At 57.1% G+C, this 27,906-nt stretch overlaps 2 protein-coding genes across 2 annotated transcripts; both read left to right on the plus strand.

The window, feature by feature from the left end:
• The first annotated feature begins 169 nt into the window (after nt 1–169).
• On the plus strand, nt 170–5,348 carry UNG (uracil DNA glycosylase). Its single transcript, XM_068208621.1, has 7 exons — nt 170–270; nt 882–1,079; nt 1,154–1,249; nt 1,995–2,092; nt 2,445–2,533; nt 2,863–3,041; nt 4,071–5,348. The coding sequence occupies exons 1-7, from the start codon at nt 181–183 to the stop codon at nt 4,209–4,211; spliced, it is 891 nt and encodes a 296-aa protein (XP_068064722.1). The 5' UTR covers nt 170–180; the 3' UTR covers nt 4,212–5,348.
• A 1,161-nt stretch (nt 5,349–6,509) lies between these two features.
• Nucleotides 6,510–27,824, plus strand: ACACB (acetyl-CoA carboxylase beta). Its single transcript, XM_068208617.1, has 52 exons — nt 6,510–6,818; nt 7,507–7,633; nt 8,049–8,187; nt 8,424–8,533; nt 8,696–8,777; nt 9,205–9,303; nt 9,585–9,694; nt 9,949–10,059; nt 10,218–10,427; nt 10,743–10,913; nt 11,147–11,308; nt 11,487–11,650; nt 12,149–12,299; nt 12,376–12,479; nt 13,051–13,132; nt 13,693–13,838; nt 13,916–14,066; nt 14,197–14,331; nt 14,749–14,895; nt 14,972–15,160; nt 15,484–15,584; nt 15,664–15,752; nt 15,831–15,955; nt 16,236–16,349; nt 16,432–16,545; nt 16,907–16,996; nt 17,090–17,208; nt 17,433–17,570; nt 17,982–18,081; nt 18,173–18,280; nt 18,460–18,516; nt 19,086–19,127; nt 19,196–19,411; nt 19,495–19,650; nt 19,953–20,156; nt 20,626–20,781; nt 21,044–21,166; nt 21,467–21,736; nt 22,058–22,155; nt 22,300–22,420; nt 22,601–22,711; nt 22,930–23,073; nt 23,160–23,280; nt 23,426–23,522; nt 23,689–23,785; nt 23,996–24,131; nt 24,420–24,597; nt 24,710–24,822; nt 25,331–25,485; nt 25,639–25,809; nt 26,298–26,434; nt 26,558–27,824. Exons 1-52 carry the CDS (start codon nt 6,706–6,708, stop codon nt 26,682–26,684), a joined length of 6,831 nt encoding a protein of 2,276 aa, XP_068064718.1. The 5' UTR covers nt 6,510–6,705; the 3' UTR covers nt 26,685–27,824.
• The last annotated feature ends 82 nt before the right edge of the window (nt 27,825–27,906 follow it).

Consider the following 27,906-nt stretch of genomic DNA (forward strand, 5'->3'; position numbering starts at 1 on the left):
GCGCGATGGCGACGCACGAAGCCCCGCCCCCTCTCCACTTGGCCACACCCCCCCAGCGCACGCGCGCGGTTTTGGCGCCAAATCCGAGTCCCGCCCCGCCCCCGCCGGTTCCGCGCCGCCGCCGCCCCTCCGTCACCCCCGGCCGCCCTCCCGCGCTGCCTGCCCCGCTCCGCCGCTGCCATGATCGGGCAGAGGACGCTGCACTCCTTCTTCAGCCCCGCGCCCGCCAAGAAGCGCGGCCGCTCCCCGGAGCCGGGCGGCGATTCTGAGGTAGCGATCGGGGGGCTGAGGGAGCCCGCGGCTCCGGAGGAGGGGAGAGGGGAGGGAGGAGAGCGGTCTGGCGGCGGCGCGGGCGTGCCGGGCTCTGTGTGCGTGGGAGGGGGCCTGGGCCCGCTGGCGGCCCTTTCTGAGGGGAGTTTGGGGCGGGGGGGGCACAATTTCCAAACTCCCGCGCGGCTCCACGCGTGGCTGAGCTGCCCATCAACCGGCCACGCTCCGCTGCCGCCCAATGGGCGCTGAGACCCTCCGTGACGTCACTGTTGCTAGGTGAAAACCTCCCCTCCGGCAGCGGCAAACCAATGGGGAAAAGCGAGCGTTTTTCCCGCTAGCCAATAGCGAGCGGGCGTTTGTGCTCGCTGCTGTGGGCGGCCAATGGGGGCACGTTGTGTGTTTTGCCGCGAAACCGCCGCGTGCGGCGGGGCCGCCCCTTGGGCGGGACCTGTCCCGCCATGGCCGGTCGGGCCGCGGCCGCGCTGCTCCCCCGCCTCGGGCTGCGCCCCCGCCTCGGGCTGCGCCCCCGCCTCGGGCTGCGCCCCCGCCCCGGCCTGCGCCCGCTGCCCGCCCGCACCCTCCGCAGCCACCCCCCTGCCCGCTGCCTCCAGGTGAGCGCCGCCAAGAAGGCGAAGGAAGCCGGCGATAAGGCGAGCCAAGTTGCGTTGAGCGCGGAGCAGCAGGAGCGCATCCGCAGGAACAAGGAGGCGGCGCGGCAGCTGCTGGCGGAGCGGAACGTGCCCCCGGGCTTCGGCGACAGCTGGCGGCGGCAGCTGGCCGGGGAGTTCTCGAAGCCCTACTTCATGGAGGTGAGCAGCATTCCCCGATCCCCCCCGCCCCGGGCGGCCGCTGAGCCCCCGCTGAGCTCCCGCTGCCCCCGCAGCTGATGGCGTTCGTGGCCGAGGAGAGGAAGCGCTGCACGGTGTATCCGCCCCCCGAGCAGGTCTTCACCTGGACGCAGATGTGCGACATCTGGGATGTGAGTAGAGCCGCGGTGTGGGGGTCTCTGAGCTGCTCCGGGGAGTTTAAAACCCTGGAGGTGCGGGGTGGGTGCACGGACACGTTCCTGTAGTGTTTGGTCCCTTGAACTTGGATCCCATGGGATGTGGGTGCTGTTGTTTGGCTCACCTAACTCATAAATCCAGCCTTCCCTTTCCTGTCTGATACCAAACCGTGACTTTACTGTTTTATTACCCTCTCAAGCCACAGAACTTCCTCTGATCCTTTTGATCTTTTTTTCTGGTGTTACCAGCTTAACCTAGTTCATAGTTTTTTGATCTTGTACCTCTCTTGTTCTTTTAATTGATCAGTAAAGGACTATTATTAAAAGAATATCAAACAGCACAAGGTAATGTAATTTCCAACAAAACCTGTCAAAAATATCACAGCAACTATGACATTAAGCTGAAATGGGATGAAACCTACTTGGAAAATAACAAGGTGATTTTTTGTGTCTGAAAATGTTGGTCTTCTGCTCTCAAGTTATATTAGTTATATTCATTATTCTGGCAGCAAAGCTATAGGGATGTTAATCCTTAGTGTTAGGTGGGTTCTGTGCTTTTAGCAATGAAATATCTGGGATTTAACTTCAGTTTCTTGGAGGGGTTGGTTTGTGACATTTTTTGTCTCTATTTTAGGATAAAGCTCATTTATAAGCCTTTTTTTCTCACTCTCTGGGGAATAACACTGATTACAATTCAGTGCTAACCAAGGTCTGCTTTCAGGTAAAGGTTGTTATTTTGGGACAAGATCCATACCACGGACCTAAGCAAGCTCATGGGCTCTGTTTCAGTGTCCAGAAACCTGTTCCACCTCCCCCCAGGTATGAAAATTTACAAAATCCCTTTTGTTCCTTAATTATTTGCAGATCTGTGGTGCTCAGGGCGGGGAAAATTGATGTGAAGTGGTTTGCAACTACTTAAATTTGAGTTGTGCATCACCTGGAAGAGTAATTCTGTGTAGTTTTGGTGATATTCTGGATTTAAACTTTCATTTCCAGTCTCATTAAAGTTTTCAGGCAGACACACAGAGTCCCTGCTGCCCTGCCTCTGCAAGTGGCTTTATTATCTTAAATAATAACATTAAAACCAATACTTTTCTTGCCTGTTTAGAGCAATGAGTGGTGCTGCTTGCTCTTCTCCTGTTAAAAATCTTCTGCTGGTTTTGCTTTGCAGCTTGGAGAATATTTACAAGGAGCTCTCTGAGGACATTGAGGGCTTCACCCACCCTGGCCATGGGGACCTGACGGGCTGGGCCAAGCAAGGTGAGCTCAGAGACACTCAGTGATGTGCCCCCTGGGGAGCAGGAAAGAATCTTATCTAAAAACCAGCCCTGTGGTTGGAAATAATCCACCTGTAGGAGAGAAAATCACATCTGAGCGCCTTAAAATGAAGATTTGCTTCAACAGAAAAAAAAAAAAAAAGTTTGGATCCCAGAATCCCAGAATGGTTTGGGTTGGGAAGGAGCTTAAGGCTTATCCAAGGGACACCTTCCGCTATCCCAGGTTGCTCAGAGCTCCATCCAGCCCGGCCTGGGGAACTCCAGGGATGGGTTAACCCTTGTTTCACCCTCTGGGTGTGCTGTGTTTGCCAGGAGTGCTCCTGCTCAACGCGGTGCTCACGGTTCGGGCTCACCAGGCCACGTCCCACAAGGAGAGGGGCTGGGAGCAGTTCACAGATGTCGTGGTGTCCTGGCTCAACAAGAACCTGCACGGGCTTGTCTTCATGCTCTGGGGAGCCTATGCCCAGAGGAAAGGCAGCTCCATCGACAGGGTACACCTTCTCCTCAGCCCTTCCCTCTGCCTGGTTTTTCCCTCGGTTTGGTGGACACTAGAGGGCACTTCCCTTACAGAATTGGGAATTCTTCCTGCCTGAACTCTGTCAGATCGAGTTCTGCTTCTGCCCAGCTTAGCCTTTGTCAGAATTAAGCAAGAAAAGTGGAGCAAGCGTAAGCTCCTGTTGTCAGTAGTGTCTCACAAGGACAGAGCTGTTTTTCCTAGTTAAGGGCTCATGAATCAATATGAAATCTTCTGCTGGCATGACAGCAGCTGGGAAATGCCAGGGCATTTATGTCTTTACTTAGTGGGACAGAAGTCTTGGTCCTTGTGGCTGGATCTTTGGGTCTCAGGCTGGTGCAGGAGAGGGTGTAAGGGGAGATCACACCTGCTCTGGAGCAGGAGGAGGAGGAATGGGGCTAAATCACACCTGCTCTGGAGCAGGAGGAGGAGGAATGGGGCTAAATCACCTGTTCTGGAGCAGGAGGAGGAGGAATGGGGCTAAATCACACCTGCTCTGGAGCAGGAGGAGGAGGAATGGGGCTAAATCACACCTGCCCTGGAGCAGGAGGAGGAGGAATGGGGCTAAATCACACCTGCCCTGGAGCAGGAGGAGGAGGAATGGGGCTAAATCACACCTGCCCTGGAGCAGGAGGAGGAGGAATGGGGGTAAATCACCTGTTCTGGAGCAGGAGGAGGAGGAATGGGGCTAAATCACACCTGCTCTGGAGCAGGAGGAGGAATGGGGGTAAATCACCTGCCCAGGAGGAGGAGGAGGAGGAATTGGGGTAAATCACCTGCCCAGGAGGAGCAGGAGGAGGAGGAATGGGGGTAAATCACCTGCCCAGGAGGAGCAGGAGGAGGAATGGGGGTAAATCACACCTGCCCTGGAGCAGGAGGAGGAATTGGGGTAAATCACCTGCCCAGGAGGAGCAGGAGGAGGAATGGGGGTAAATCACACCTGCCCTGGAGCAGGAGCAGCCCAAACCCTGCAAATCTAACAAGTGGTTTCCTCTGCCGTTCCCAGAAGCGTCACCACGTCCTGCAGACGGTTCACCCCTCGCCCCTCTCTGCCAACAGAGGGTTCTTTGGCTGCCGGCACTTCTCCAAGACTAACGAATTCCTCAAGAAATCTGGGAAGAAGCCCATCGACTGGAAAGCACTCTGAGCTGGGGCTGAGGCTTGGGGAGCAGCCCCTGGGCCAGGGCTTGGGGCATTTCTGAGAAACTCCTGCTGACCTGAGAATTGTTCTTCAGGTGTCGATCAATGAACAAACTTTCAGAGATGGTTATATTTTTGTTTTAAATGTTTATTTTTCAAGAGCATGTTGGAGTGTTTGATGGAGAGCTCTGCTGCTGAAACAGATCTTAGCCTGGTTTGAAGCAAAAAAAAAAGACCCAAACACCAGAATTTCTCTATTAATTTGTAGTGGCAATGGGAATTTATTTTCAGACTCTGGTGAAGGGATGTCAGTTCTTACTAAGCTGCTCAGCTTTTGTACATGCTCTGCTGCCTCCTTCCCACACAAATCCAGTTTGCCTATTTAGGAGGAATGGAGCTGTCTCCATGGGAGGAAAAGGCTTTTGGTTTTAGCTTTTTGCTACAGATTTATTACAAAAATGGCTTCTCAAGGCTGTAAAGAAAATTCAGGGTCAGGAGTGTTGCTTGGTGTATCCATGATCTCAAGACTTTGGGAAAAATCCTCCCTTCAGCCAAAGGGAGGCTGTGGCCAAGACCCTTGGTAATGCTTTCGAATTTTTTGTTGGCATTTAGACAGGAAAATCAAAAGGTTTTAGGTTCTTCCTGGGTGTGGAATCACCTGGATGACAGGTGAGCTGTGCTGAACAAGGACCTAGGGGTACTTGCTGATGGCAGCAGCGAAGGTTTGTTCATTGACGTCTCCCAGTTCATGGACTGATAGTTGCAAATTACTTCAGATCTTTTTTAAGATCTTAAAAGAGGGAACTTTGCGCTTTGCCACCTTGGGAGCAAATTCAAGTTTCCACCTACTGTTGGCAATAACTGTTAGGACTTCCAGGAGGAAGAAGTGTTTGATTTCATACTCCTGGGTTTCCAGCCCATCTTTGACATTGTAATTCCTTTAATGGAAGTGAAGAGCCCTTTTATTTGGAAATTACACCAGTTTTTATAGAATATCCTTGTAACCCTTCCTCTGGTGTTCTCTCTGAGCTAACACTACCACCAGTGAGTTTACACTGTCTGTGGCCTTGCTGTATATGTTGTTTGCTTCGTTTTTTTTTTTTTTCCCCAGTGTGTTTTTTTTTAATAAAAATGACTTTGTTTACATGCTCTTGCATTGGTATTTTAACACAGGGAGGGAGGGAGGTGGAATGGGGAGTCCCTGTTCCCCCAGGGGAGCCAAACCCAGGAGCATGTCCTTGTCCTGGTCCCCGTGACCGGGCACAGGGCCAGGACACCTTTGTCCCCCAAGGATCGGGTGTCCCCCTCCCTCCCTCCTTCCACCCTCATCTCCAGCAGAAGTTTTCCAGACGCGTTAGCGGGGAAATATTTGTGCTTGACGTGACCGTCACGTGCGAGACCCAACCGGGACAGCCGGGGCGGGGGCGGGGAGCGCCCGCGCTTCCCTTGGGGGCGGCGCTGGCACGGCGTGGGCTCCGGCCCGGGGAGCGGGGCGGGACAGACGGACACCGGCGTGACCCGGGAGCCCGGCGGGGTCTGGCGCGGAGGGGGCACGGGGCTGGTAGCCATGGTGAGGGGGCGAGGGCTGAGGGGAAGGTGAGGGGCTGAGGGGAGGGTGAGGGGCTGAGGGGAAGGTGAGGGGCTGAGGGGAGGGTGAGGGGCTGAGGAGGCCGTGGCGCTTTTCCCTCACCCCCGTGCCCACCTCTGACGGGGATAATCGACCGCACTTGCCGCTTTTCGAGGGTCCCGTTCAACGCCTCCCGGTGTGAGGGCCGGGCTGGGGGCCGCCATCCCGAGGGTGCTGTGAGGGCCGGGCAGGCGAGGCCGTGTCACCCCCCGGCTCCTCACGGAGCTCCGCTCCGGGCAGGGAAAGCAGCTCCGGCTGAGGGCGGCTGGCACCGGGCGCTGCGGTGCTGGAGCTCTGGGGACGGGGCCGTGGTTTCAGCGGCACAGCCGTGACCGGGGTGCTCCGTCTCCCCCAGGGCCCGTGAATGCTGCCGGCTGCGCTGCTCCTGCTCGCTGTGCTGCTGCTCGTTTGGGCCAAAATGTCCAACTCTCGGTGCGAGCAGGAGAAGGAGCCGGAGGAGAGCCCCGCGGGGCCGCCCCCCGCAGCCAGGCCCCCGGGCCGGCAGAGCCCCCCGGGTCGGCAGAGCCCCCCGGCACGGCAGAGCCCCCCGGGTCGGCAGAGCCCCCCGGCACGGCAGAGCTCCCCGGGCCGGCAGAGCCCCCCGGGCCGGCAGAGCTCCCCGGGCCGGCAGAGCCCCCCGGGTCGGCAGAGCCCCCCGGCACGGCAGAGCCCCCCGGGTCGGCAGAGCCCCCCGGCACGGCCGAGCTCCCCGGCACGGCCGAGCTCCCCGGGCCGGCAGCCGCCGCCGCGGGCCGGGCGGGCGGGCGCGGAGCAGGAGCAGCTCGCCGTGTACAACCCCGCGGCGCTGCGCCGCCCGGCCCTCGCCAAGTTCGTGCTGGGCTCCTTCGACGACAACTCCTCCGATGACGAGCTGATGGCCACGGCCTTCAGGGTGGGCCGGCGGCGCAGCAGCCTGGCCGGGGTGGCGGGTACCGTCCCCGAGCCCCCCACCGTGAGCGCCCTTCTGGAGCCCAGCGCCGGCATCAGGTACGGATGGCAACGCCCGATGGCCGGAGCGCGGCCGGGCAGGGATGTCCCGGTTAGGGAGGGCGAGTGCTTGTGGTGGGTGCATGGCTGTTGGTAAAATTGGGGTGCACACCTGCTGGTGCTCCTCGGAGCCACAAGGTGATGCCCCCAGTCCTGCTCCCTTTGATGGGGGAGAGCCAGTGTCCTCGGCTGTGTGACAGCAGTGCCACCTGCATGAGTGTGGCAAGAACCAGGGCAGGGCGTGCCCCCCAAATTCTCTAGTTTGGATGCGGGGCAGCTCACTCCCTGCTGGCTGCACCGGGCAGCTCCCACGGGAGCACAGCTGATATTCAGAAGAAACAACTTGGAAGCCAAATGCTGCTGCCTGCCTCCTCCAGCTGCTCTGCTCTGGCTAAAAATAACAAACCTTTGGCTGCTGGAACGTGTTGTGACACTCGACAGCCCGACGGTGGCTCTTGCCACGCTGGGTTTGAGGTGGTGCTGCCAGCAGTATCCCTGCTGCTCTTCCATCCTTCCACAAATAAGGAATTTCCTTATGTCCTGCCTGAGTCACATTGCAGATATGGTTGGTGACCTTTGCAGGACAGGCTTTGCAGGGGGTTTGGGGCTGGGGGAGGGCTCACTGGAGTGGCTCTGGGCTCTCAGGGGTGGCCCTGGGCTCAGTGGCAGCCACCACGTCCCGCCACAGGCCCAGCATGTCGGGGCTGAACCTGGCAAAGAGGAGCCACAGGAAGATGGACCTGCAGCGGGATTTTTCCGTTGCCTCCCCAGCCGAGTTCGTGACCCGCTTTGGGGGCAACCGTGTCATCGAGAAGGTCTGTCCCCACACGCCCCTCTTGTGCCTGGCTAGGGGGGGTCACTGCTTTTAGCAGGGACATCTTTGAGCACTGCCCAAATGTCCTGTGTCCACCAGGCTTGGTGCAACAGCAGCCCAGAGCTATTCATTGCGTGGCTTCACTCACTCTCATGGGTTGGGAGAGGGAACCCCACGCAGCAGCCTTGCACAAACGATGGCCAGAATCCCATCCTTGGTTATCCCCAGTGCCAGACATCAGCGATGTTGTTGAGGAGTCTCATGCTCTGCTGGGATGTACAACCAGCTGTCAGAAAGCTCCTGATTAACACATCCCCCCTGCTTTGCTCCACACCCATCCCTTGCCCCTGCGCTGCTGTCCCTTGGGGTAGCAAGGACAGGGTTCACCCTGCCACCCCCTGTCCCTGTCCCCCCAGGTCCTCATCGCCAACAATGGCATCGCTGCTGTGAAGTGCATGCGCTCCATCCGCCGCTGGGCCTACGAGATGTTCCGCAATGAGCGCGCCATTCGCTTCGTGGTCATGGTCACCCCCGAGGACCTCAAGGCTAACGCAGGTAATTCCTGAAAATATCCTAAAAGGGAAGTTCCCTACCTGGGGCTGAGCTGGGGCAGCCCTTTCCTGCCTGGCACGTGAGGGCTCTGCTCAACCTGGAGTCACACACTTCACTCCTGCGCAGCCAAATCCAGGAGAAAATAATTTTTCCCTGGTCCAGCCTCCCTGGGATGGAGGATTTGGGAAGGGGTGCCACTCAGGGATCTGGCTCCTACCACTCCCCGTGCTCTCTTGCAGAGTACATCAAGATGGCAGATCACTACGTGCCAGTCCCTGGAGGAACGAACAACAACAACTATGCCAACGTGGAGCTGATAGTGGACATTTCCAAACGGATCCCGGTCCAGGTAGTGGCCATTTGTGTGTCTCCCACCTCCTTACCAAGGGCAGTTCCTGGGCAGAGGGGACACCCCAAAAGGGAGTGATGTTCCTGTGTGCTGAGGAGCTGGGCACGGTGAGAAATGCCAGCACAGGGGTAACATTCCCACTGCTGCTTCTCCTTGTGCCAGGCGGTGTGGGCTGGCTGGGGACACGCCTCGGAGAACCACAAGCTGCCAGAGCTGCTGCAGAAAAATGGGATAGCTTTCTTAGGTAAGGTCTCACTGCTTCTCCGTGCTGGCTGTTGAGCTGGTGTGTGCACTCACAGTCACTGCCAGGGACACTGCACTGGGAATGCCCCTTTGGTGCGTCTGGCATGCCCAACCCATGGAGTGGCAGTCCTCAGGCTGTTTTCCTGGGGCAGGAATTCCCAGGAATCCTGCTGTTTTCTGGGTTTTCCCTGTAATGTTCAGGCTGATGCAGTGCTCACAGAGGAGCATTGGGTGGGACCAGACCTTGTGGGATTCCCAGCTTGAGCTCCCCTTGGAGAAGGGTTGAGCTTTGTCCTGAGCTGGGCAGTGGATTTGGGGGGGGTTCCTGCATGCCCAGTCCTTGCAGAAGGCTGGTGGGGCCGACTCAGTGATGTGGGGATGGCCTGGTGGGTTGGGCACCCCCTCAGCCCTTCTCTCCCTCTGTGAAGGTCCCCCCAGTGATGCCATGTGGGCGCTGGGGGACAAAGTCGCCTCCACCATCGTGGCTCAGACCCTGGAGATTCCCACACTGCCGTGGAGTGGGAGTGGTGAGTGCCTCCTCACAGCCCCCACACCCTCCCTGCTCCCCCCTTCCCTCCTCCTTGCCTCTCCTTCCCCCCAAAACAAGCACCAGGATTGGGATCCTTGGTCCATCTGGCCGCACATATTGGGGACCCCATTGCAGCAGCTGATTCGGGCAGGGGAATTTTGGAGGTGGAGTGCATGGAAACAAGGGAAATGATGGAATCCTCAGCTCCCTGGGCACACCCAGCATGCCACCCCAGCTGTGCCACCCTGGTGGTGACCATTGCCCTGGCCATATCTGCAGGTCTGGTGGCTCAGTGGTCTGAGGAGGACCAGAATCATCAGCAGGCCATCAGCATCCCCCTGGAGACGTACGCACAGGGCTGCGTGAAGGACGTGGAGGAAGGCCTGGAGGTAAAGCTGAGCCTGTAGGCAGTTGCTTATCTCTTGCCCACCATGATTCCTCCTCAGAGCCTGCCTGCCCTGGCCCTTCTGGCCTCCCAGCACACACCACAGTGACACAAGGCTGTGCCAGCAGCAGTTTGTCCCACTGAATGAATGTCACTTGGGATAATCCTGCTCAGGGATGCCTGGAGTTTTGTGGGCTGTCAGGGTGGTGTGCTGGGACACTGAGTCACTACAGTCACCCCAGCCCTTGACCCTCTCAGGTGGCCACGAGGATCGGCTACCCCCTGATGATCAAGGCAGCAGAAGGTGGCGGGGGCAAAGGCATCCGAAAAGTGGAGGCAGCAGAGGAATTTAGTGCCTGTTTCCGACAGGTGAGAGGTGCCTGGAACCCCCATCCCTGTTCCTGTCCCATCCTGGCAGGGTCCTTCTCCCACCCGGGGCACCTCCCACTTCCTGCCTCAGCTCTACCTCCATCCTGGGATGAATTTCGGGGGGTGATGCCAGATCATGACCCTCTCCCCTGCTGCAGGTGCAGGCGGAGGCGCCAGGATCCCCCATTTTCCTGATGCAACTGGCGCAGCACGCGCGGCACCTGGAGGTGCAGGTCCTGGCAGATGAGTACGGCAACGCCATCTCCCTCTTCAGCCGGGACTGCTCCATCCAGCGCCGCCACCAGAAGATCATTGAGGAGGCACCCGCCACCATCGCTGCCCCCGCTGTCACCGAGATGATGGAGAAGGTGGGTGGCCTGATCGAAGGGCAGCATGAGGTTTTAGTGGGAAACTGGGCTGGGTTTCTTGGGGTTTCAAGGAAGGGAGGGACCCCTGAGCTGAGCAGGACTCCCTGTCCAAGGTGGTCGGGCACAGGAACAGCCTCCCCAGGGAAGCAATCACAGCCCTAAGCCTGCCAGAATCCAGGGAGCGTTTGGACTTTCAGGCACATGGTGGGGTTTTGGGGGTGTCCTCTGCAGGAGCAGAGGATGCTGATCCTGCGGGTCCCTTCCAAGCCAGGACACCCCATGATTCCATGATCCAGGGGTTTCCCTCTCCCGCAGTGCGCTGTCCGCCTGGCCCAGATGGTTGGGTACGTCAGTGCAGGCACCGTGGAGTATCTGTACGGGGAGGACGGGAGCTTCCACTTCCTGGAGCTGAACCCCCGGCTGCAGGTGGAGCACCCGTGCACGGAGATGGTGGCGGACGTGAACCTCCCGGCTGCCCAGCTGCAGGTACCTGCACGCACGGCTCACTCCAGGGGTGTTAGAGGAGGCCGTTTGGGCATTTAGGGAGGAGCACTGGGCTGGAGCCTGGCAGAGGGAAGCTGCCCCATATCCCAGCATGGAGGGTGCAGGTGAAAGTGGTGTGGCAGCTTTCCTTCTACTCTGGCTTCCCACTGGGAGCTCTCCATTCAGACTCTCTGTCGGTGTCTCCCTGGCAGCTCAGGCCTTTGTCTCTCCTGCAGATTGCAATGGGCATCCCCTTGCACAGGATAAAAGACATCCGGGTGCTGTATGGGGAGAGCCCCTGGGGGGACACCCCCATCTGCTTCCACAGCCCCTCCAACCCCCCCGTGCCCAGGGGCCACGTCATTGCTGCCCGGATCACCAGCGAGAACCCCGAGGAGGTGAGCTGGGGGTCAGGGTGGGGACAAGGGGACTCTGCCACCTGTGGGTTGGAACTGGGCATGGTCCTCCCCAGCCAGACAATGTTCATGGGATCGGTGCAGTCCACGGGGGTTCCGTTCCCTGTATTGCTGCAGGAGTCTCAATCCTGCTTCCTCCATCTTTGCTGTTTTGGCTCAGGGTTTCAAGCCCAGCTCGGGGACGGTGCAGGAACTGAACTTCCGCAGCAGCAAGAACGTCTGGGGGTACTTCAGCGTGGCAGCAGCCGGGGGGCTGCATGAATTTGCTGATTCCCAGTTTGGACACTGCTTCTCATGGGGAGAGAACCGAGAGGAGGCCACCTCGTGAGTGTGGTGGGATGAGTTGGAGGGCGTGTGTCCTTGGGAGGAGTCACAAGTGGTGTGTGAGCTGGGAAAAGTGGTTTTTACCTGACAGGACAAGAACGGTGCTGCTGTGCTAAGCACCTGGGTGTCTGGCCAAAGCCAGAATTTTTTGGACTATGGTGGTGTTACAGTCCCAGTTCATCCACCTGATCCTCAAGGGCATGTTGAAGTCATCTCCTGAGCATTGCTTAGTGCCCATGAGCAGCAGTGTCCATTCAGGAACTGAGCAGCAGTTTCATTCAGGGCTGTTTCATGGACAGGCTGGATGGGGCTTGGAACAAAAGAATTTTTAAGGTCCCTTCCAACCCAAACCATGCAGCGATTATAAAGGTGCTGGGGACTCAGGAGCTCAATACCTCAGGAGCCCATTGCCCTAGGTCCTGAAGCTCCCCATTTCCCTCTGCTGAGAGCCATGTGCCACCTTCTTGGTCATTAATGAAGGACTTTTCTCTCTAAAAGGAACATGGTGGTGGCCCTGAAGGAGCTGTCTATCCGTGGGGATTTCCGGACCACGGTGGAGTACCTGATCAAGCTGCTGGAGACAGAGAGCTTCCAGAACAATGAGATACACACGGGCTGGCTGGACCACCTGATCGCCGAGAAAGTGCAGGTGGGGGTGATGCCCTGGGGTCACCACTCCCCTTCCTTGGGGTAAGACCCAAACCCTGCTGTTTTTGCCCCCACAGGCAGAGAAGCCAGACACGATGCTGGGGGTTGTCTGTGGTGCCCTGAACGTGGCAGATGCTGCTTTCAGAACATCCATGACTGACTTCCTGCACACGCTGGAGAGGTGCGGAGTGGGGGCTGCCCAGTCATGTGGGAGGCACCTTCCACTAGATCAGGTTGCTCCAAGCCCCATCCAACCTGGCCTTGAGCAATTCCAGGATTGGGGCAGCCACAATGGAGACCTGAGTGTTGTTCTTCTGGGACATCTTCCTTCCATTTTTGCTTTGCAAATTCAGTGACAGTAGTGTTGTGACAGGCAGGGACGGGGGTATCTGGATCCTCAGCAATCACTTTGTCTGGACAGTAGGAAAGGCTTCCCATGGTTGGGAAAACAGCTTTCAAGGGGAAGTGGCTTGGCTGTGCAGCTTGCTTTTGTTGTTGAGTATCAAGGTTATTCCTCCAGCCTTGGAGGACTCCCAGGGCTCTCCCATGCACCTTATCTGAGTGTTTTCCCAGTGCCTGGGCTCCCTCCAGATCTGGCTGTGCTTGGTGCTCATGTGGGTCACTTAAAGCTGACACTTGTCCTCTCTGGTCACCATCGTGCCCTCCCACCAGGACTGGGAGCACTGCTGACATCCCACACACTCGGAGAGGCTGGGAATGCCGTGGGGCCTGATCCTTCCACTGTGTTTCAGGGGCCAGGTGCTGCCAGCAGCCTCTCTGCTGAACATTGTCGATGTGGAGCTCCTCTATGAGGGTGTGAAGTACATTCTGCAGGTGAGGGCAGGGCTGTGCTCCCCCCAAACCAGCCACAATGCTTCTCAAGGGGTCAGGGACATCCTCCTGTCCCAAGGGAGAAAAGTGAAATAAATACAAGGTTGTCCTTTAAAAATGGGCAACATAAAAATTAGGTTAATAACCTCATAACTTTAATAACCTCGTTTTAACCTGACATTTTCATACACCCTGTTGCCCTGAGTTCATTAAGGGACTTCATTTTCTTGCTTTTAAACTAAATTATTTGGACTTCATGCAAAACTCCTTACTCACAATGAATGTGGCAGGTGAGCCATGTGTTGCACCAGCTCTGGCCTGTGAGTTAAACCAACTCTGAGCTGTGAGTTGAGTTAAACCAGCCCTGGGCTGTGAGTTACACCAGCTCTGGGCAGAGTTGAACAGCTCCTGGGTGCAGCCTGAGGCTGTGCCTCCTGCCTTCCCAGCACAGCCCCATCCCGTGGCAGCAGCCGTTGGACTGAGCGTGGGGAGGTGCCCCCCAGCCCCCAGCCTCGCTGTTCAGTGTGTTCCGGGGTTGCACTGAGGGTGTCCCCTGCCCACAGGTGGCCCGCCAGTCGCTGACCACCTACGTGGTCATCATGAACCGCACGCACATCGAGATCGACGTGCACCGGCTCAACGACGGGGGACTGCTGCTCTCCTACGATGGCTGCAGCTACACCACCTACATGAAAGAGGAGATCGACAGGTACCCCCTGCCAGGGTCCCCATGCCCCCTCCCCGATGGCCACCAGCCGGCTGGTGACACCTTTCCCTCTCCCGTAGGTACCGGATCACCATCGGCAACAAAACGTGCACGTTCGAGAAGGAGAAGGACCCGACGGTGCTGCGCTCGCCCTGCGCGGGGAAGCTGCTGCAGTACATGGTGGAGGACGGCGGCCACGTGGACGAGGGGAAGGTTTATGCGGAGATCGAGGTGAGCTTTGCAGAAGAGCTGGAGGAGCGATATTCGGCAAAGACGGAACCCCGCAGCACTGCTGTGATGCTCGTGGGCTGTGCAGCCCGCGGGGGCTGCTGGCTCGGTGACGGGGTCACCTCCTCCCCAGGTGATGAAGATCGTCATGACGCTGGCGGTGGAGGAGGCGGGGCAGCTGCACTACGTCAAGCGGCCGGGAGCGCTGCTGGAGGCCGGCTGTGTCATCGCCCGGCTCCAGCTCGATGATCCCTCCAAAGTGAAGCCTGTGAGTCTCCTAGGGGCTGCCATCCCCTCCTGCCAGTTCCCAGTTGGCATCCTGGGAATGTTCCCTAGGGGACAAAATGGAGGAGCTGCCCTGATGTGGCATCACAGTGAAGGTCATGCCATGTCCTTGGGCTGCCTTTGGGTTCAAGTGCTGCTCCACATGGATTGCTGTGCTTCCTCAATGTGCAGGAGCTCACAGGCACTAAAAAAGTGCATTTATAGCACTAAAATCTCCAGTTTTTCCATGCTATTTTCATCATGAGACCCTGGCAGATCCACTATGCTCAATGTCAGGTGCTTCCTCTGTATCTGACCCAAAGCAGGAGTTGTGCTGGTTCCTCTTGGGCAGCTGCAGCTCCTGGGAGCTCTGTTTCTGCCAACAACAACAGTTCAGCCCACCTCCCTCTGCCCTCTCCAGGTACAGCCATTCACAGGGGGGCTCCCAGTCCAGCAGACCCTCCCCATCACTGGTGAGAAGCAGCACCAGGTTCTCCGCAACGTGCTGGACAACCTGACCAACGTCATGAACGGCTACTGCCTGCCTGAGCCCTACTTCAAGGCCAAGGTGGGGGTCAGGCACCAGGTGTTTCACCCAGTTGCCATGAGGGCAAGTCCAGCAGTACCAGCTTCTGCTCCCACAGGTGAAGGAATGGGTGGCACAGCTGATGAAGACCCTGCGGGACCCTGCCCTGCCCCTGCTGGAGCTGCAGGAGATCATGACGAGCATTTCGGGACGAATCCCGCTGGCTGTGGAGAAGTCCATCCGGAAGGTGATGGCGCAGTACGCCAGCAACATCACCTCCGTGCTCTGCCGCTTCCCCAGCCAGCAGGTGAGTGGCAAAGGGGGCCCACATCCTCTTCACTGGAGCCACTTGGGAGCTCCTGCCTCAATTTGTGCTGCCAAGATTTTGTAACAGATGAAATGGGTGAGGGAAATATGTGGAGGTTTATATTTTCTATGCGTGTTTGATTTTCTATGTGTATTTGCTTCTATGTGTGCCTTTTTTATATTCATTTGTCACTTTGCATTTTCACTTTGGGGAAAAAACAAAAACAAAACAACAAGGGAAAGGCTCTGGGTGGAGTAAGCAAAGGAGGAGATGGCGTCCTCATGCCCCTGAGCCACCCTGGACCGTGTCCCCTCTCCCCACAGATCGCCAACGTGCTGGACACCCACGCAGCCACGCTGCAGAGGAAGGCTGAGCGGGAAGTCTTCTTCATGAACACACAGAGCCTGGTGCAGCTGGTGCAGAGGTGAGCCCCATGCTGTCTGTGACCCCCCTGTCCACACACGGCCACCTCCTCACAGCATGATGGGCTCTTTGCTCCCCAGGTACCGCAGCGGCATCCGGGGCTACATGAAGGCAGTGGTGCTGGACCTGCTCAGGCGCTATCTGCAAGTGGAGACACAGTTCCAGCATGGTGAGGGCTAGGGGCTCTCTGGAAGAGCTGCAGGGCTCTCTGGAGGAGCTGCAGGGCTCACCAGACCCTGCCTTGCAGCTCACTACGACAAGTGTGTCATCAGCCTGCGGGAGCAATGCAAACCCAACATGACCCCCGTGCTGGAGAGCATCTTCTCCCATGCTCAGGTGACCAAGAAGAACCAGCTGGTGATCATGTTAATTGTGAGTACAACTTGTGTCTGAGACTCCAGGAGCAAAGGCTGGTGGCAGGGAGAAGTCAAGGCTGCTCTGCATCGCTTGAAGTGTCCATTCCTGCCTCGTTATTGCTTTATTTTAATTAATCTGCTCTCTGTGGTGTTGTGTGACTGCACTTGGGTCAAAGAGAGCCCATTTTAGTGCCTTGGGTCTTGTCCCCTTTGGCTGCATGGGGCTGGGGTTTGGGATGAAGTCTTCCCACACAGTGAGGAGCCTGAGCTGAGCCATGGTGGTTGTGACATTGCAGGACCAGCTGTGTGGCCGTGACCCCACGCTGACAGATGAGCTGACCACCATCCTCCATGAGCTGACACAGCTCAGCAAGACTGAGCACTCCAAAGTGGCGCTGAGAGCCCGGCAGGTCAGCCAGCACCATGCAGTGCCATCCCATCCCTGTCCCCATCCCTGTCCCCCACGCTCCCAGCTCCTCTCTCCTCTGGCAGGTGCTCATTGCCTCTCACATGCCCTCCTACGAGCTGCGGCACAACCAGGTTGAGTCCATTTTCATCTCTGCTATCGACATGTACGGACATGAGTACTGCCCTGAGAACCTGAAGGTTGGGAATGATGTGTTTTTCCAGAGGGGAGTTTGGGTGGCTTTGGGGAGGGGATCTGGCTGCAAGTGGTTTAGTCTTAAAAACAGCTAAAAATCATTCAAAGCCTTGCTGTAGTGGCTGTGTGGAGCAGAGGAGGGGGTGCTTCCTAGTGCTGCCAGTCCCTATCCATTGCTCCGTGCTCCATTTAGCAGAGAACAAATGTGTGGATCCATGTTTGGCTCTTGTGGTTTCCCCATGGTGGGCTTAGTGTTCCATGGCACCATAGTGACCCATCCTGCATAGCTTCACATTGAGGGACCCCCTAAATGGAGCACGGAGGTCTCACTACATCCTTACCCTAAATTTTGCTCTCTTCATGCAGAAACTGATCCTGTCAGAAACCTCCATCTTTGATGTGCTTCCCGTGTTCTTCTACCACACCAACAAGGTGGTGCGCATGGCAGCGCTGGAGGTGAGGCCTGGGGGGCATAGAGGGGGCCCAGGGGTGGCATGGGGGGCCCAGGGGTGGCAGGAGCAAGGTGGTTCCTCCTGTGTCCCCTCGCAGGTGTACGTGCGGCGGGGGTACATTGCCTATGAGCTGCACAGCCTGCAGCACCAGCAGCTCTCTGATGGCACCTGCCTCGTGGAGTTCAAGTTCATGCTGCCCTCCTCCCACCCCAACAGGTACAGGGGTCCTTCCCACACACCTGTCCTGCTCCCCTGGACGTGGTTCTTTTCACAAAGCTGTGGGGTTTGTATCATCCCCTCTGTGCAAAGCGGGAGCTGTCACTGTGCTGTCCTGCTGCCAGTGGAGCAGGATGAGCCCTCTCCAGGTCAAAGTTCCCTGTGGGAGCTGTCTGGTCCCTGATGGTGCCTCTCCCAGAGCTGACACTTGCTCCCCATGGCAGGATATCCGTCCCTATCAGCATCTCCAACCCTGACCTGGCCCGGCACAGCACCGAGCTCTTCATGGACAGTGGCTTTTCCCCCGCGAGCCAGAGGATGGGAGTCATGGTGGCCTTCCGCAGATTTGAGGACTTCACAAGGTGGGGGTGCAGGGACATGCCTGGCTGGTGTTTGTGCATTTTGGATGCCACTGCAGTCATTGGAGAGCAAAATGGGGTGGAAGAGCCACAGCTGGGGGCAGCTGGGCAGTGCTAGAGGCAGCTCCAGTTCCCACCACAGCTGCAGACTGGGTACAACACTCAGTACAGCACTTACCTTGTGGGGACATGAGGAACATGGGGAAAGCTTACATGGCACAGGTTAAACCCCTTTGAACATTAACGCAGCAGAGCTCAGAGCTGCATTTCATAAGCTGTGGTTTTGCTGAGGGATGGTGGGGCCATTGTGCTGGTACCTGTGTCCCTGTCACAGTGGGTCCCTGGTGCTGTCCCTTCAGGCAGGGGGTGGGCACAATGTGCTGGCTTGTGACCCCATCCCTGCTGTTTGGGCAGGAACTTCGATGAAGTGATCTCGTGCTTTGCCAGCTCCCCGTCGGACGGCGGGCTCCTCAGTGATGCACAGTCCACCACCTATGATGAGGAGGACGCTAAGGTGGGCATGAAGCTGCTGCTGATACCCCCAGGTGGTGCTGGGACAGCACTGACGCTGCTGGCCAGGGTTGACTGTAGGGTTTTGTTGCCAGAACATCCGTGAGGAGCCAATCCACATCCTCAACATCGCGCTCTGCTCGGCTGACCACATGGAAGACGAGAAGCTGGTGCCCATCTTCAGAGCCTTTGCCCAGTCCAAGGTCTGTTGCTGGGGCTGGACCCTCTTTTTGTAAACTCGGCAAGCCAGAATACTGTACCCCAAGGCACTGCCTCCTCTCCATGCAGTGCACCCCGAAATGCTGCAGTTTAGGTTTTGTTTGCTCCTTCGGTTGAGAAGTTTAAGCTCTCTTAACTGGTGGCATCTTCTGTTTCTGTGTAGAAAAATATCCTCGTTGAACGGGGTCTCCGGAGAATCACGTTCCTCATTGCCCAGCAGGTGAGTGCAACTGAGCCTCTGACATCTATAAATACCTTACAGACACAGCACTGAGTGATGGATGGACCCACTGTGCTTCAGGAGCTGGGAATTAATTAATGAGCAATTCAATGATTGATTCATCTCCTGTATCATCCTTTATGCTGCTCATGTTTCCAGTAACGTGATTCCTGCAGAGCCATTCCATACCTTTAAGCTGCCTTTAGAAGCCATCACAGAGTAGAAGCCCAGAGTGGGTTGAGTGGGAACGGATCTTAAAGTTCATCCTGTTCCACTTTCTGCCATGGGGTGGAACTCTCCACTGTCCCAGGTTTCTCCAAGCCCTTTCCAGCCTGGCCTGGGACACTTCCAGGAATGGGGCAGCCACAGCTTCTCTGGGCAGCCCAGAGCTCACCTCCCTCACAGGAAACAATTTCTTCTTAAAATCCAATCTAATCAATCCCTCCCAGCCCTTTTCCCTTTGGGGGAGAACAAAGCCTGCAAGGTTTTTTTCTTGTTAATGGAGAATCAGAACGATCCTTTGGGGGCCAGGCCTATTCACATTGACTTCTCTCTCCCTTTTGCTGCAGAGAGAATTCCCAAAGTTTTTCACGTTCAGGGCCAGAGATGAGGTAAGATCCTGTGGGAGCGGTGCCGGCTTGGTGCCGACGTGGCCCTGGCTCACGGCTGTGCCTGGCAGTTCGCAGAGGATCGGATCTACCGACACCTGGAGCCGGCGCTCGCCTTCCAGCTGGAGCTGAGCCGCATGCGCAACTTCGACCTGACAGCCATCCCCTGTGCCAACCACAAGATGCACCTGTACCTGGGGGCTGCCAGGGTGCAGGCGGGCACCGAGGCCACCGACTACCGCTTCTTCATCCGCGCCATCGTGCGCCACTCCGACCTCATCACCAAGGCAGGCTGGCGCTGGGGCGCCTCGGGGCACAGTGAGGGTGCAGGGGTGGCGTGGCCCCTGCTGAGCCACCTGCTCCATCACAGGAGGCTTCCTTCGAGTACCTGCAGAACGAGGGCGAGCGGCTGCTCCTGGAGGCCATGGATGAGCTGGAGGTGGCCTTCAACAACACCATCGTGCGCACTGACTGCAACCACATCTTCCTCAACTTCGTGCCCACTGTCATCATGGACCCATCCAAGGTGTGTTTCTTGGGGTCCTGCTTCCTCTGTCCTGGAAAAGTTCCTCTGTCATCTCCTGTGCTCAGGACCACTGCACAGATGGGCAGCCACCCCGCACCATCTCTCCCTATCCCCAGTGGAGAGGGTGGATATCAGCACCAGGCCCAACCAGGAGGCATGGAGAGACAGAAGGGGCTCACCCAAAGCAAATCCAAAATGGCTGTTTGGGGTGGACATGCAAGAAGGCTGCTCCAGCTGTGGCATCATGTGCTCAATGTTGTCCCTGGGGTCACCAACCCCCCCGTGTGCCATCCCCTGTGCAGATCGAGGAGTCGGTGCGCTCCATGGTGATGCGCTACGGCAGCCGCCTCTGGAAGCTGCGGGTGCTGCAGGCTGAGGTGAAGATCAACATCCGCCTGACACCCACTGCCACCGCCATCCCCATCCGCCTCTTCCTCACCAACGAGTCCGGATATTACCTGGACATCAGCCTCTACAAGGAAGTGAGGGACCCCAGCACCGGCAGTGTGAGTAACCCCAGCGGTGACTGTAGGAACCCAACCATGGCTGCCCGAGTGCTGCTGGCTCCAGCAGAGCTTTGAAGGGGCTTCTGCAAAACTCCTTGTGCACCTGCAGTGCTGGTCTGCCCAGAGCCCCCAGACTTCCAACAGCATTCCCACAGCTGGATTGGTTTCATCCCATCTGTCTGCATCCAGTTGGGTTCCTTGGGGTGGTGCTTTATTCAGAAAGTGCTGAGCTTCATCCACTTGGATTCCTTGGGTTGATGCTGGTGTGGAGCTGGGCAGTTTTGAGCGCTGGAGGTGATGGTCAGTGTTAGGGTGTCACTAGTACTGGCAGCACATCAGTGTGACAGTCCCCTCAATAGTCAAGAATGGGTAGAAAATCACCTTGACCAAGCAGGGCTCAGCAGTGCTCCAGAAGAAGAGTCACCGTGACATCCAGGGAAGGCAACCAGCACTCTGTTCTCCTTTCCAGATCATGTTCCAGTCATATGGGGACAAGCAGGGGCCGCAGCATGGGATGCTCATCAACACCCCCTATGTCACCAAGGACCTGCTTCAGGCCAAGCGGTTCCAGGCACAGTCCTTGGGCACCACCTACGTGTACGACTTCCCAGAGATGATCAGGCAGGTGAGTCTGGCTGAGCAGAAAGAGGCTCCAAATTACTGTGTTTGCTCTTCATCCCCACCCTCCCCAAATATTCCCACCTGAGGAAAAAGTCCCTCTCCTCAGGCTGTCGAATGAGAAAACAGAAAGAGCACAAGCCCCAACATTTTTGGTTATATGAAACATTTCTAAACCAATTCCTAGCTCTTGGAATTCCTGAAACTAGATGTTCTTTAAGGTCTCTTCCAAGCCAAACCATTCCAAGCAATGTGCTGTGTCTCCACAGGCTCTCCTCAAGCTGTGGGGCTCCTCGGACCTGTATCCCAAGGACATCTTGACCTACACTGAGCTGGTTCTGGACTCTCAGGGTCACCTCGTGCAGATGAACAGGGTCCCTGGAGGGAACGAGGTAGCAGGGAATGATTTGGAATTGGGCAGAGGAAACAGGTGGGAACATCTGGTGGCTTAGTCTGGCTGTGTTTAAAGCTTGGGAGATGCTTCTCAACCATTTGTCTCAGCCCCTGTGTCTCTTAGACGTGGCACTCAGTGCTCTGGTCTAGTTGACAAGGTGGTGATCAGTCAAGCATTGGCCTCAATGATCTTGGAGACCCTTTCCAACCTAGTTCATTCTGTGATTCTGTAAATTATTCTGGGACTCTGTGATTCTCTGGAGGATTCTTCCCTGTAACCTTGTGCTGTTTCGAGGCAGGTGGGGATGGTTGCTTTCAAAATGAAGCTGAAGACCCCCGAGTACCCCAAAGGCCGGGACATTGTGCTCATCTGCAACGACATTACACACAAGATTGGCTCCTTTGGGCCTGAGGAGGACCTGGTGTTCCTGAGGGCCTCGGAGCTGGCACGAGCCGAGGGCATCCCCCGCATCTACATCGCCGCCAACAGCGGCGCCCGCATCGGCTTCGCTGACGAGATCAAGCACATGTTTCAGGTGGCCTGGGTGGACCCAGCTGAGCCCTACAAGGTGTGGGCACTTCCCCTCCTGCAGCACAGGAGAAAACAGAGGGTTTAGCTGGGGAAGGGATGACCGGAGCTAAACTGGGATGTCAAATTGTGGGATTAGAGAGGGGTGAGGCCACACCTGCACCCAGCACCATGGGGATGGTTCCTTTGGCTTCTCCCAGGTGGTGGAGGTGAAAGTGCCAGTGCTGGCATGGCTGCTCTCTCCAGCTCTGATCCCTGAGCTGCTGCACAGCATGGTTTGGGATAGGTTTGGGAAAGGGCCATGCCGCACATGAGCATGTGTGTGGGGGGCTCCACAAGTCATCCTTCTCTTTCCTTGCAGGGGTTCAGGTACCTGTACCTCACTCCCCAGGACTACACGAAGATCAGCACCATGAACTCAGTGCGCTGTGAGCACGTGGAGGAAGGCGGAGAGTCCAGGTGAGTCCCATATCCCGTGAGACACATGGAGCCACCGCAAGCTCTGCCCTACACCCCACCAGGATGCAGCTTCCACCTCAGCATCCTGCCAGGCACATCATGCAGGTGAGTGCTTCCCACACCACAGCTCCACTTTCCCTGCAGGTATGTCCTGCTGGACATCATTGGGAAGGACAATGGATTTGGGGTGGAAAACCTGAGAGCTGCTGGTACCATCGCTGGGGAGTCCTCCCGTGCCTATGATGAAATAGTGACCATCAGCATGGTACAGTGGGGCCCTTCCCCTCTCTGCTCCTCCCCTCTCTCCTGCTGGCTCTTAAAATCACCGTGGGAGGGGTAACAGGATGCAACAAGGAGGCTGAGCCCTTCACAGCATCCTTCTCCAAGTGCTCATGGTCTGTGCTGCAGCCCCAGTGACCCCACGTGTCCCTCTGTGTGTGCCCAGGTGACCTGTCGTGCCATCGGGATCGGTGCCTACCTGGTGAGGCTGGGCCAGCGAGTCATCCAGGTGGAGAACTCCCACATCATCCTCACGGGTGTCACGGCTCTCAATAAGGTACCAAGCTCTGGCTGCACGTCCTCCATGGCACTATCCTTCTCACCACTACCTGTGTGGGCTCCTTCCATGTTCCATGGACCATCAGCCTGGACAGAGGTGGAAATTCAGCCTCAGCCCAGAGGGAATTTACTTATGCAGAGATTTGTCAAACAGAGCAAGGGAGCAGCTCCTGTGTCAGCAGAGCCCCATGTGTTTCCCTTGGGAACTCTGTCTAGGTGCTGGGACGGGAGGTTTACACATCCAACAACCAGCTGGGAGGAGTGCAGATCATGCACAACAACGGCGTTTCCCATGTCACTGTCCCAGATGACTTTGAAGGGGTCTACACCATCCTGCAGTGGCTCTCATACATACCTAAGGTAGGAGGGTGCTGCAGTGTGGAGGTGAGGGATGTCACCCACACCTGGCTGGTGACCTGCCCTTGGGGTCTCCCTCTCCCTTGCAGGATAACCAGAGCCCAGTGCCTGTCGCTGCCATAAGTGACCCTGTTGAAAGAGAAATTGATTTTGTCCCTTCCAAAGTCCCCTATGACCCCAGGTGGATGCTGGCAGGGAGACCCCATCCAAGTAAGTGAGAACAACCCAAGGCCTGTGCAGCACTGCTCCCAAATGCATCCTGAAGGTGCAGAAGATGCTCTTGGCTATGGGTTGGTGCTCAGGAACCCTTCAGTGCTTGCCCTTGCACCACTCCATGTTTTCCTGTGCTCTGCAGCTCTCAAAGGGACCTGGCAGAGCGGCTTCTTCGACCAGGGCAGCTTCATGGAGATCATGAAGCCATGGGCTCAGACCGTTGTGGTTGGCAGAGCGAGGTACTGCCGGGAGCAGGGGATGGAGCTGGGATTCTGCATGTGTGGCCCATCACCTCCAAGCCCTGGCTGTGGCACTGCTTTTGGGATGGTGGAGAGGGAGCAGCTCTCTGGTGGGGCTGGGGTGGAGGGGAACTGGCCTTGCTGAGCCCAGCCTGCCCTGCCATAGGCTGGGAGGTCTCCCTGTGGGCGTCATCGCTGTTGAGACCCGCACCGTGCAGGTGACAATACCCGCTGACCCTGCCAACCTGGACTCAGAGGCAAAGGTGAGTGGGTACAGCTGGGGCCAGGTGGCATCTGAGAGGAGGCTGGAGGGAAGGGAGAAGGAATAGCTCAGCATGATCCTTGGGCATGTCTTGATTTTCCTTAATTCAGGTGAAATCAAGGGTGCTGGGGCAGTTTGTTTTCTTCCTGCTGTTTCATGCGGCATGCCAGGAAGAACTGGCACAGTCTCAGCTGCTCACTGTCTTTTCCAGATAATCCAGCAGGCTGGACAGGTGTGGTTCCCAGACTCTGCTTTTAAAACAGCCCAGGCCATTCGGGACTTCAACCGGGAACACCTCCCGCTGATGATCTTTGCCAACTGGAGAGGCTTCTCTAGCGGCATGAAAGGTACCGTGCTTGGGATGCCCACATTCCCGTGGTGTGACAAACCTCTGTCACCTCTGCCACCCCACAGGGTCAGGGGATGGCCCAGCCTACCAGGGTATGCACCACTCTGGCGTGTGGGGTTGGGTTGGGCTGGGGAGGTCATGTGGTCCCAGGGGCTGGTGGCTTCGTGCTGGCTGGTTTTGCAGGGTGCTTTGTCTCTCCGATAGAGAAGGTGGCTTTGAGCAGCTGGGAGGAGGCTGGGGCAGTGGCAGCTGGGACACCCAGCCCCTGAGTCCCTTTGGCTTTCAGACATGTACGACCAGATGCTGAAGTTTGGCGCCTTCATCGTGGACAGCCTGCGGGACTTCAAGCAGCCTGTCCTGGTGTACATCCCCCCTCACGCGGAGCTGCGCGGTGGCTCCTGGGTGGTCATCGACTCCACCATCAACCCCCTGCACGTGGAGCTCTACGCCGACAAGGAGAGCAGGTCAGCGTCCTGAGAACCTGGGTGTGTCATCCAAAATACCTGTGTGTGTCAGCTGCCTAGGATTTATTCTCCCATGCACACCAGTCCTTGCTTTACCAAACTTCCCTTCCAGGGCAGGCATTTTGGAGCCTGGAGGAACAGTGGAGATCAAGTTCAGAAAGAAGGATTTGATGAAGACCATGAGAAGGATCGATACAGTTTATGCCAAGCTTGTTGAACAACTGGGTAAGGAAAGGGAGTTTTGGGTTTTGGACATCAGTAGTTCAACATAAAGCTCAAGCACTTTGGTGGACACCACCAGGAGTCCTTTAGTGTCCTTCTGGGAAAACTCTTTATGTGTTTTCTGTTGGTGGAGCTGAGAGGATGTGGTGGTACTTTAGAACACCTGTATCTCCTGGGGGCTCTGTCAATGGGTTAAATGAGGCTGGGGTCTTCTCCCATGCTTTGAGATGAAGGATGGCCATGGCCACGTTGTATTGGTTCCTGATGCATTGGGAGCTCCTTGCCCCCATGTCCCTCCAGCCTTTCTACAACATGGTCCCACAAAGTCCCTGCAAATGCCATCTCCCCTCTCATGGGGTGGACACTGCGTGTGGAGTCACCTCTTTGTGGCCATGTGTGGCTCTGGTGTCAGCGTGCCAAAGGCACTGGGCGTGGTGGCTGTTGTGGGAGCACAGAAGGGACGCCCTGGTGTTATCACCGGGGGCACTGCTCAGCCCGCTGTGTCCCACAGGGACCCCCGAGCTGTCGGAGGCGCAGCGCAAGCAGCTGGAGAAGCAGCTGAAGGCGCGGGAGGAGCTGCTGCTGCCCGTGTACCACCAGGTGGCCGTGCGCTTCGCAGACCTGCACGACACCCCGGGCCGCATGCAGGAGAAAGGGGTCATCACGGTGAGCCGGGCACGGGGAAGGGGCTCGGAGGTGACAGGCAAAGGTGGGGGGGATGTCCCTTCCCTGTGACATCCCTGCCCTCTGCCCTCCATGCCGCCGGAGCTGGGAGCCAGCAGCCGCCGGCAAACCCGGGCTGTGCTCCGGTTTCCGCAGGACATCCTGGAGTGGAAGAGCGCCCGCTCCTTCCTCTACTGGCGGCTGCGGCGGCTGCTGCTGGAGGAGATGGTGAAGGGGGAGGTGCTGAAGGCCAACAGCGAGCTCAGCCACATCCACATCCAGTCCATGCTGCGGCGCTGGTTCATGGAGACGGAAGGAGCTGAGAAGGTACCCCCAGCCCCGGCTTCCTGAGGCACCTCCACAGCCAGGGCATCCCGAGGGACCTCACCTTGCTCTCCCACCATTCAGAGGTTTCAGTGTGTGATGGGAATGTGTGAGGATGGGCAGTGAAACAGCCGTGGGCTAGGGCTGGCTCTTCAAATCAGGTGACTCCAGTTGGGTGCTGGTGCTAAGCGAGGGCAAAGTGGTTCCCAAATAAACATTTTCTATCATGACAGGGCTTCCCAGGGCAAAAGTGGGTTTTTTTGCATTTGAGCTGCTCTCAAATAACACTCGTTGCTGTGCCTGCCTCAGGAAGCAGGACGTGCAAAGGAGACATGTTTTACCTTTTTGCTTTTTAAATGGTTTGCAAATCGGTGCAGGACAGGGAAGAAAAATCTCAATCTCATGGCCTGGATTTGAGGCTCCAGGAGGAAGGAGGGGGCTCGGGCTCTGCAGACAGCAGGACCTCTTGCCCACAATGCTGCTTTCTCCAGGGCTACCTCTGGGACAACAACCAGGTGGTGGTGGAGTGGCTGGAGAAGCACATGCAGGAGGAGGACAGCACCCAGTCAGCCATCAGGGAGAACATCAAGTACCTGAAGCGGGACTACATCCTCAAGCACATCCGGAGGTGAGTGCCTGTGGGAGCGGGGATGAGAAGGGGGATCCCTCGGGTGGGAACAGCAGGAGGTGGAGACCAGGCAGTTCTCACTTTAGCCTCTCAGTAAACCTCTCTCTGCCCTGTGCCTTGCAGCTTGCTCCAGGCCAACCCCGAGCTGACCATGGACTGCATCGTGCAGATGGCTCAGCATATCACAGGGCCACAGAAGGCCCAGGTCGCCCATCTCCTGTCCAGGGTGGACACTGATGATCCCTCCTGAGCTGGGCAATCACCACGGGGTAGGAGAAGCACCAGGACACAACCAGACCTCACCTGCTCACCTGGTTCCTCAGCCCTTTAACTGAAGCCTTGGACTCTTGCTCATGTGCCTAAATAAAGGACACCAGTGCTTTTAAGTATTTTAAGCCATGGAGATGGTCTTGCCATCCATGCAGAGTCCCCTCTGGCACTGGGGGTGCTGCCAGGGGGGCAGCTTGGCAGAAGATGAACTTGTCCCGAGCCAAGCCTGGAATCTGGACCTGGTGCAGAACTTGGTTTTAAAAAGAATCCAAAATATTTTCCTGTTTTAGTTGCCAGCCCTGGCCTTGGTCTTTTGAACAAGCACCAGGTCAGACACGTCTCGTGAGACTGGACAGAGCTGGAGGCACAGACCCCTGGCCAGGGCCAGTGTCTGGCTGGCTGGATTCAAGCTGACCAGGCACCAAGACCAGGAAATGAGAAGCAGCCTCCAAGTGATGCTTTATAAACTGTGAGGAGTAATTTCTGTCATCCTTCCCCTTGCTGGGGGGCAAAGAGTAGATGTGGCCATAGGTAGCCGATGGCCCAGGAAAGACCTCAGTGAGCTAATGTGGGAGCTGCTCCCATGGGAATGTCCAAGGATCCACCAGGCTTTGGCTGAACTGGCTGTGCCTCTCGCCCATCTTGTGTCTTTTCTGGCTCCTGCAGAGCATGGAGAGGAGGGAGGATGGCTCCAGGTGCTCCTGCCCCAGTGACTTGGTTCCTCCTTGGAAGCTGCAGAGCCAGAGGGAGCTGTCACCTGCTGGGACCTGTACCCTGCTGCTCAGGTAGCCTTTGATCATCTTGGTCATGGAGGGGAAATTTGAAGTTTTCCAGTGCCTCTGGCTGTATCATTTCCCCAGTACAGATTTACCTTGGGCTCAAAAGGAGGAGGTGGGATGGCAATGGAAGGTGGGACACCTGGCTCAAGTGCAGTGCTGGTATTGCCCTGGGGTGAAGGTGTTGGACACCTCCTGGGGCTGGGCTGGAGGATCCCACAGTCTGTGGGAAATCTCCCTGTCCTGGGGTGGGGATGGGAAAGGTCTTGTGAGTCACTTCCTGGCTGGAAGGTGTCACTGCTGACAGGTAATAAAGTGAGCTCAGCTCCCAGGGAACTCCCTGACCTCTGTGTCTTCCGTCATTGTCCTGAGCAAGGCATGGTGTCTCTGGCACTGGGCAGCCCCTTTTCTGTGGCACAGGACCTG

The sequence above is a fragment of the Anomalospiza imberbis genome, chromosome 18 (genome assembly GCF_031753505.1).
Source record: "Anomalospiza imberbis isolate Cuckoo-Finch-1a 21T00152 chromosome 18, ASM3175350v1, whole genome shotgun sequence".
In the NCBI taxonomy this organism is placed as follows: domain Eukaryota; kingdom Metazoa; phylum Chordata; class Aves; order Passeriformes; family Viduidae; genus Anomalospiza; species Anomalospiza imberbis.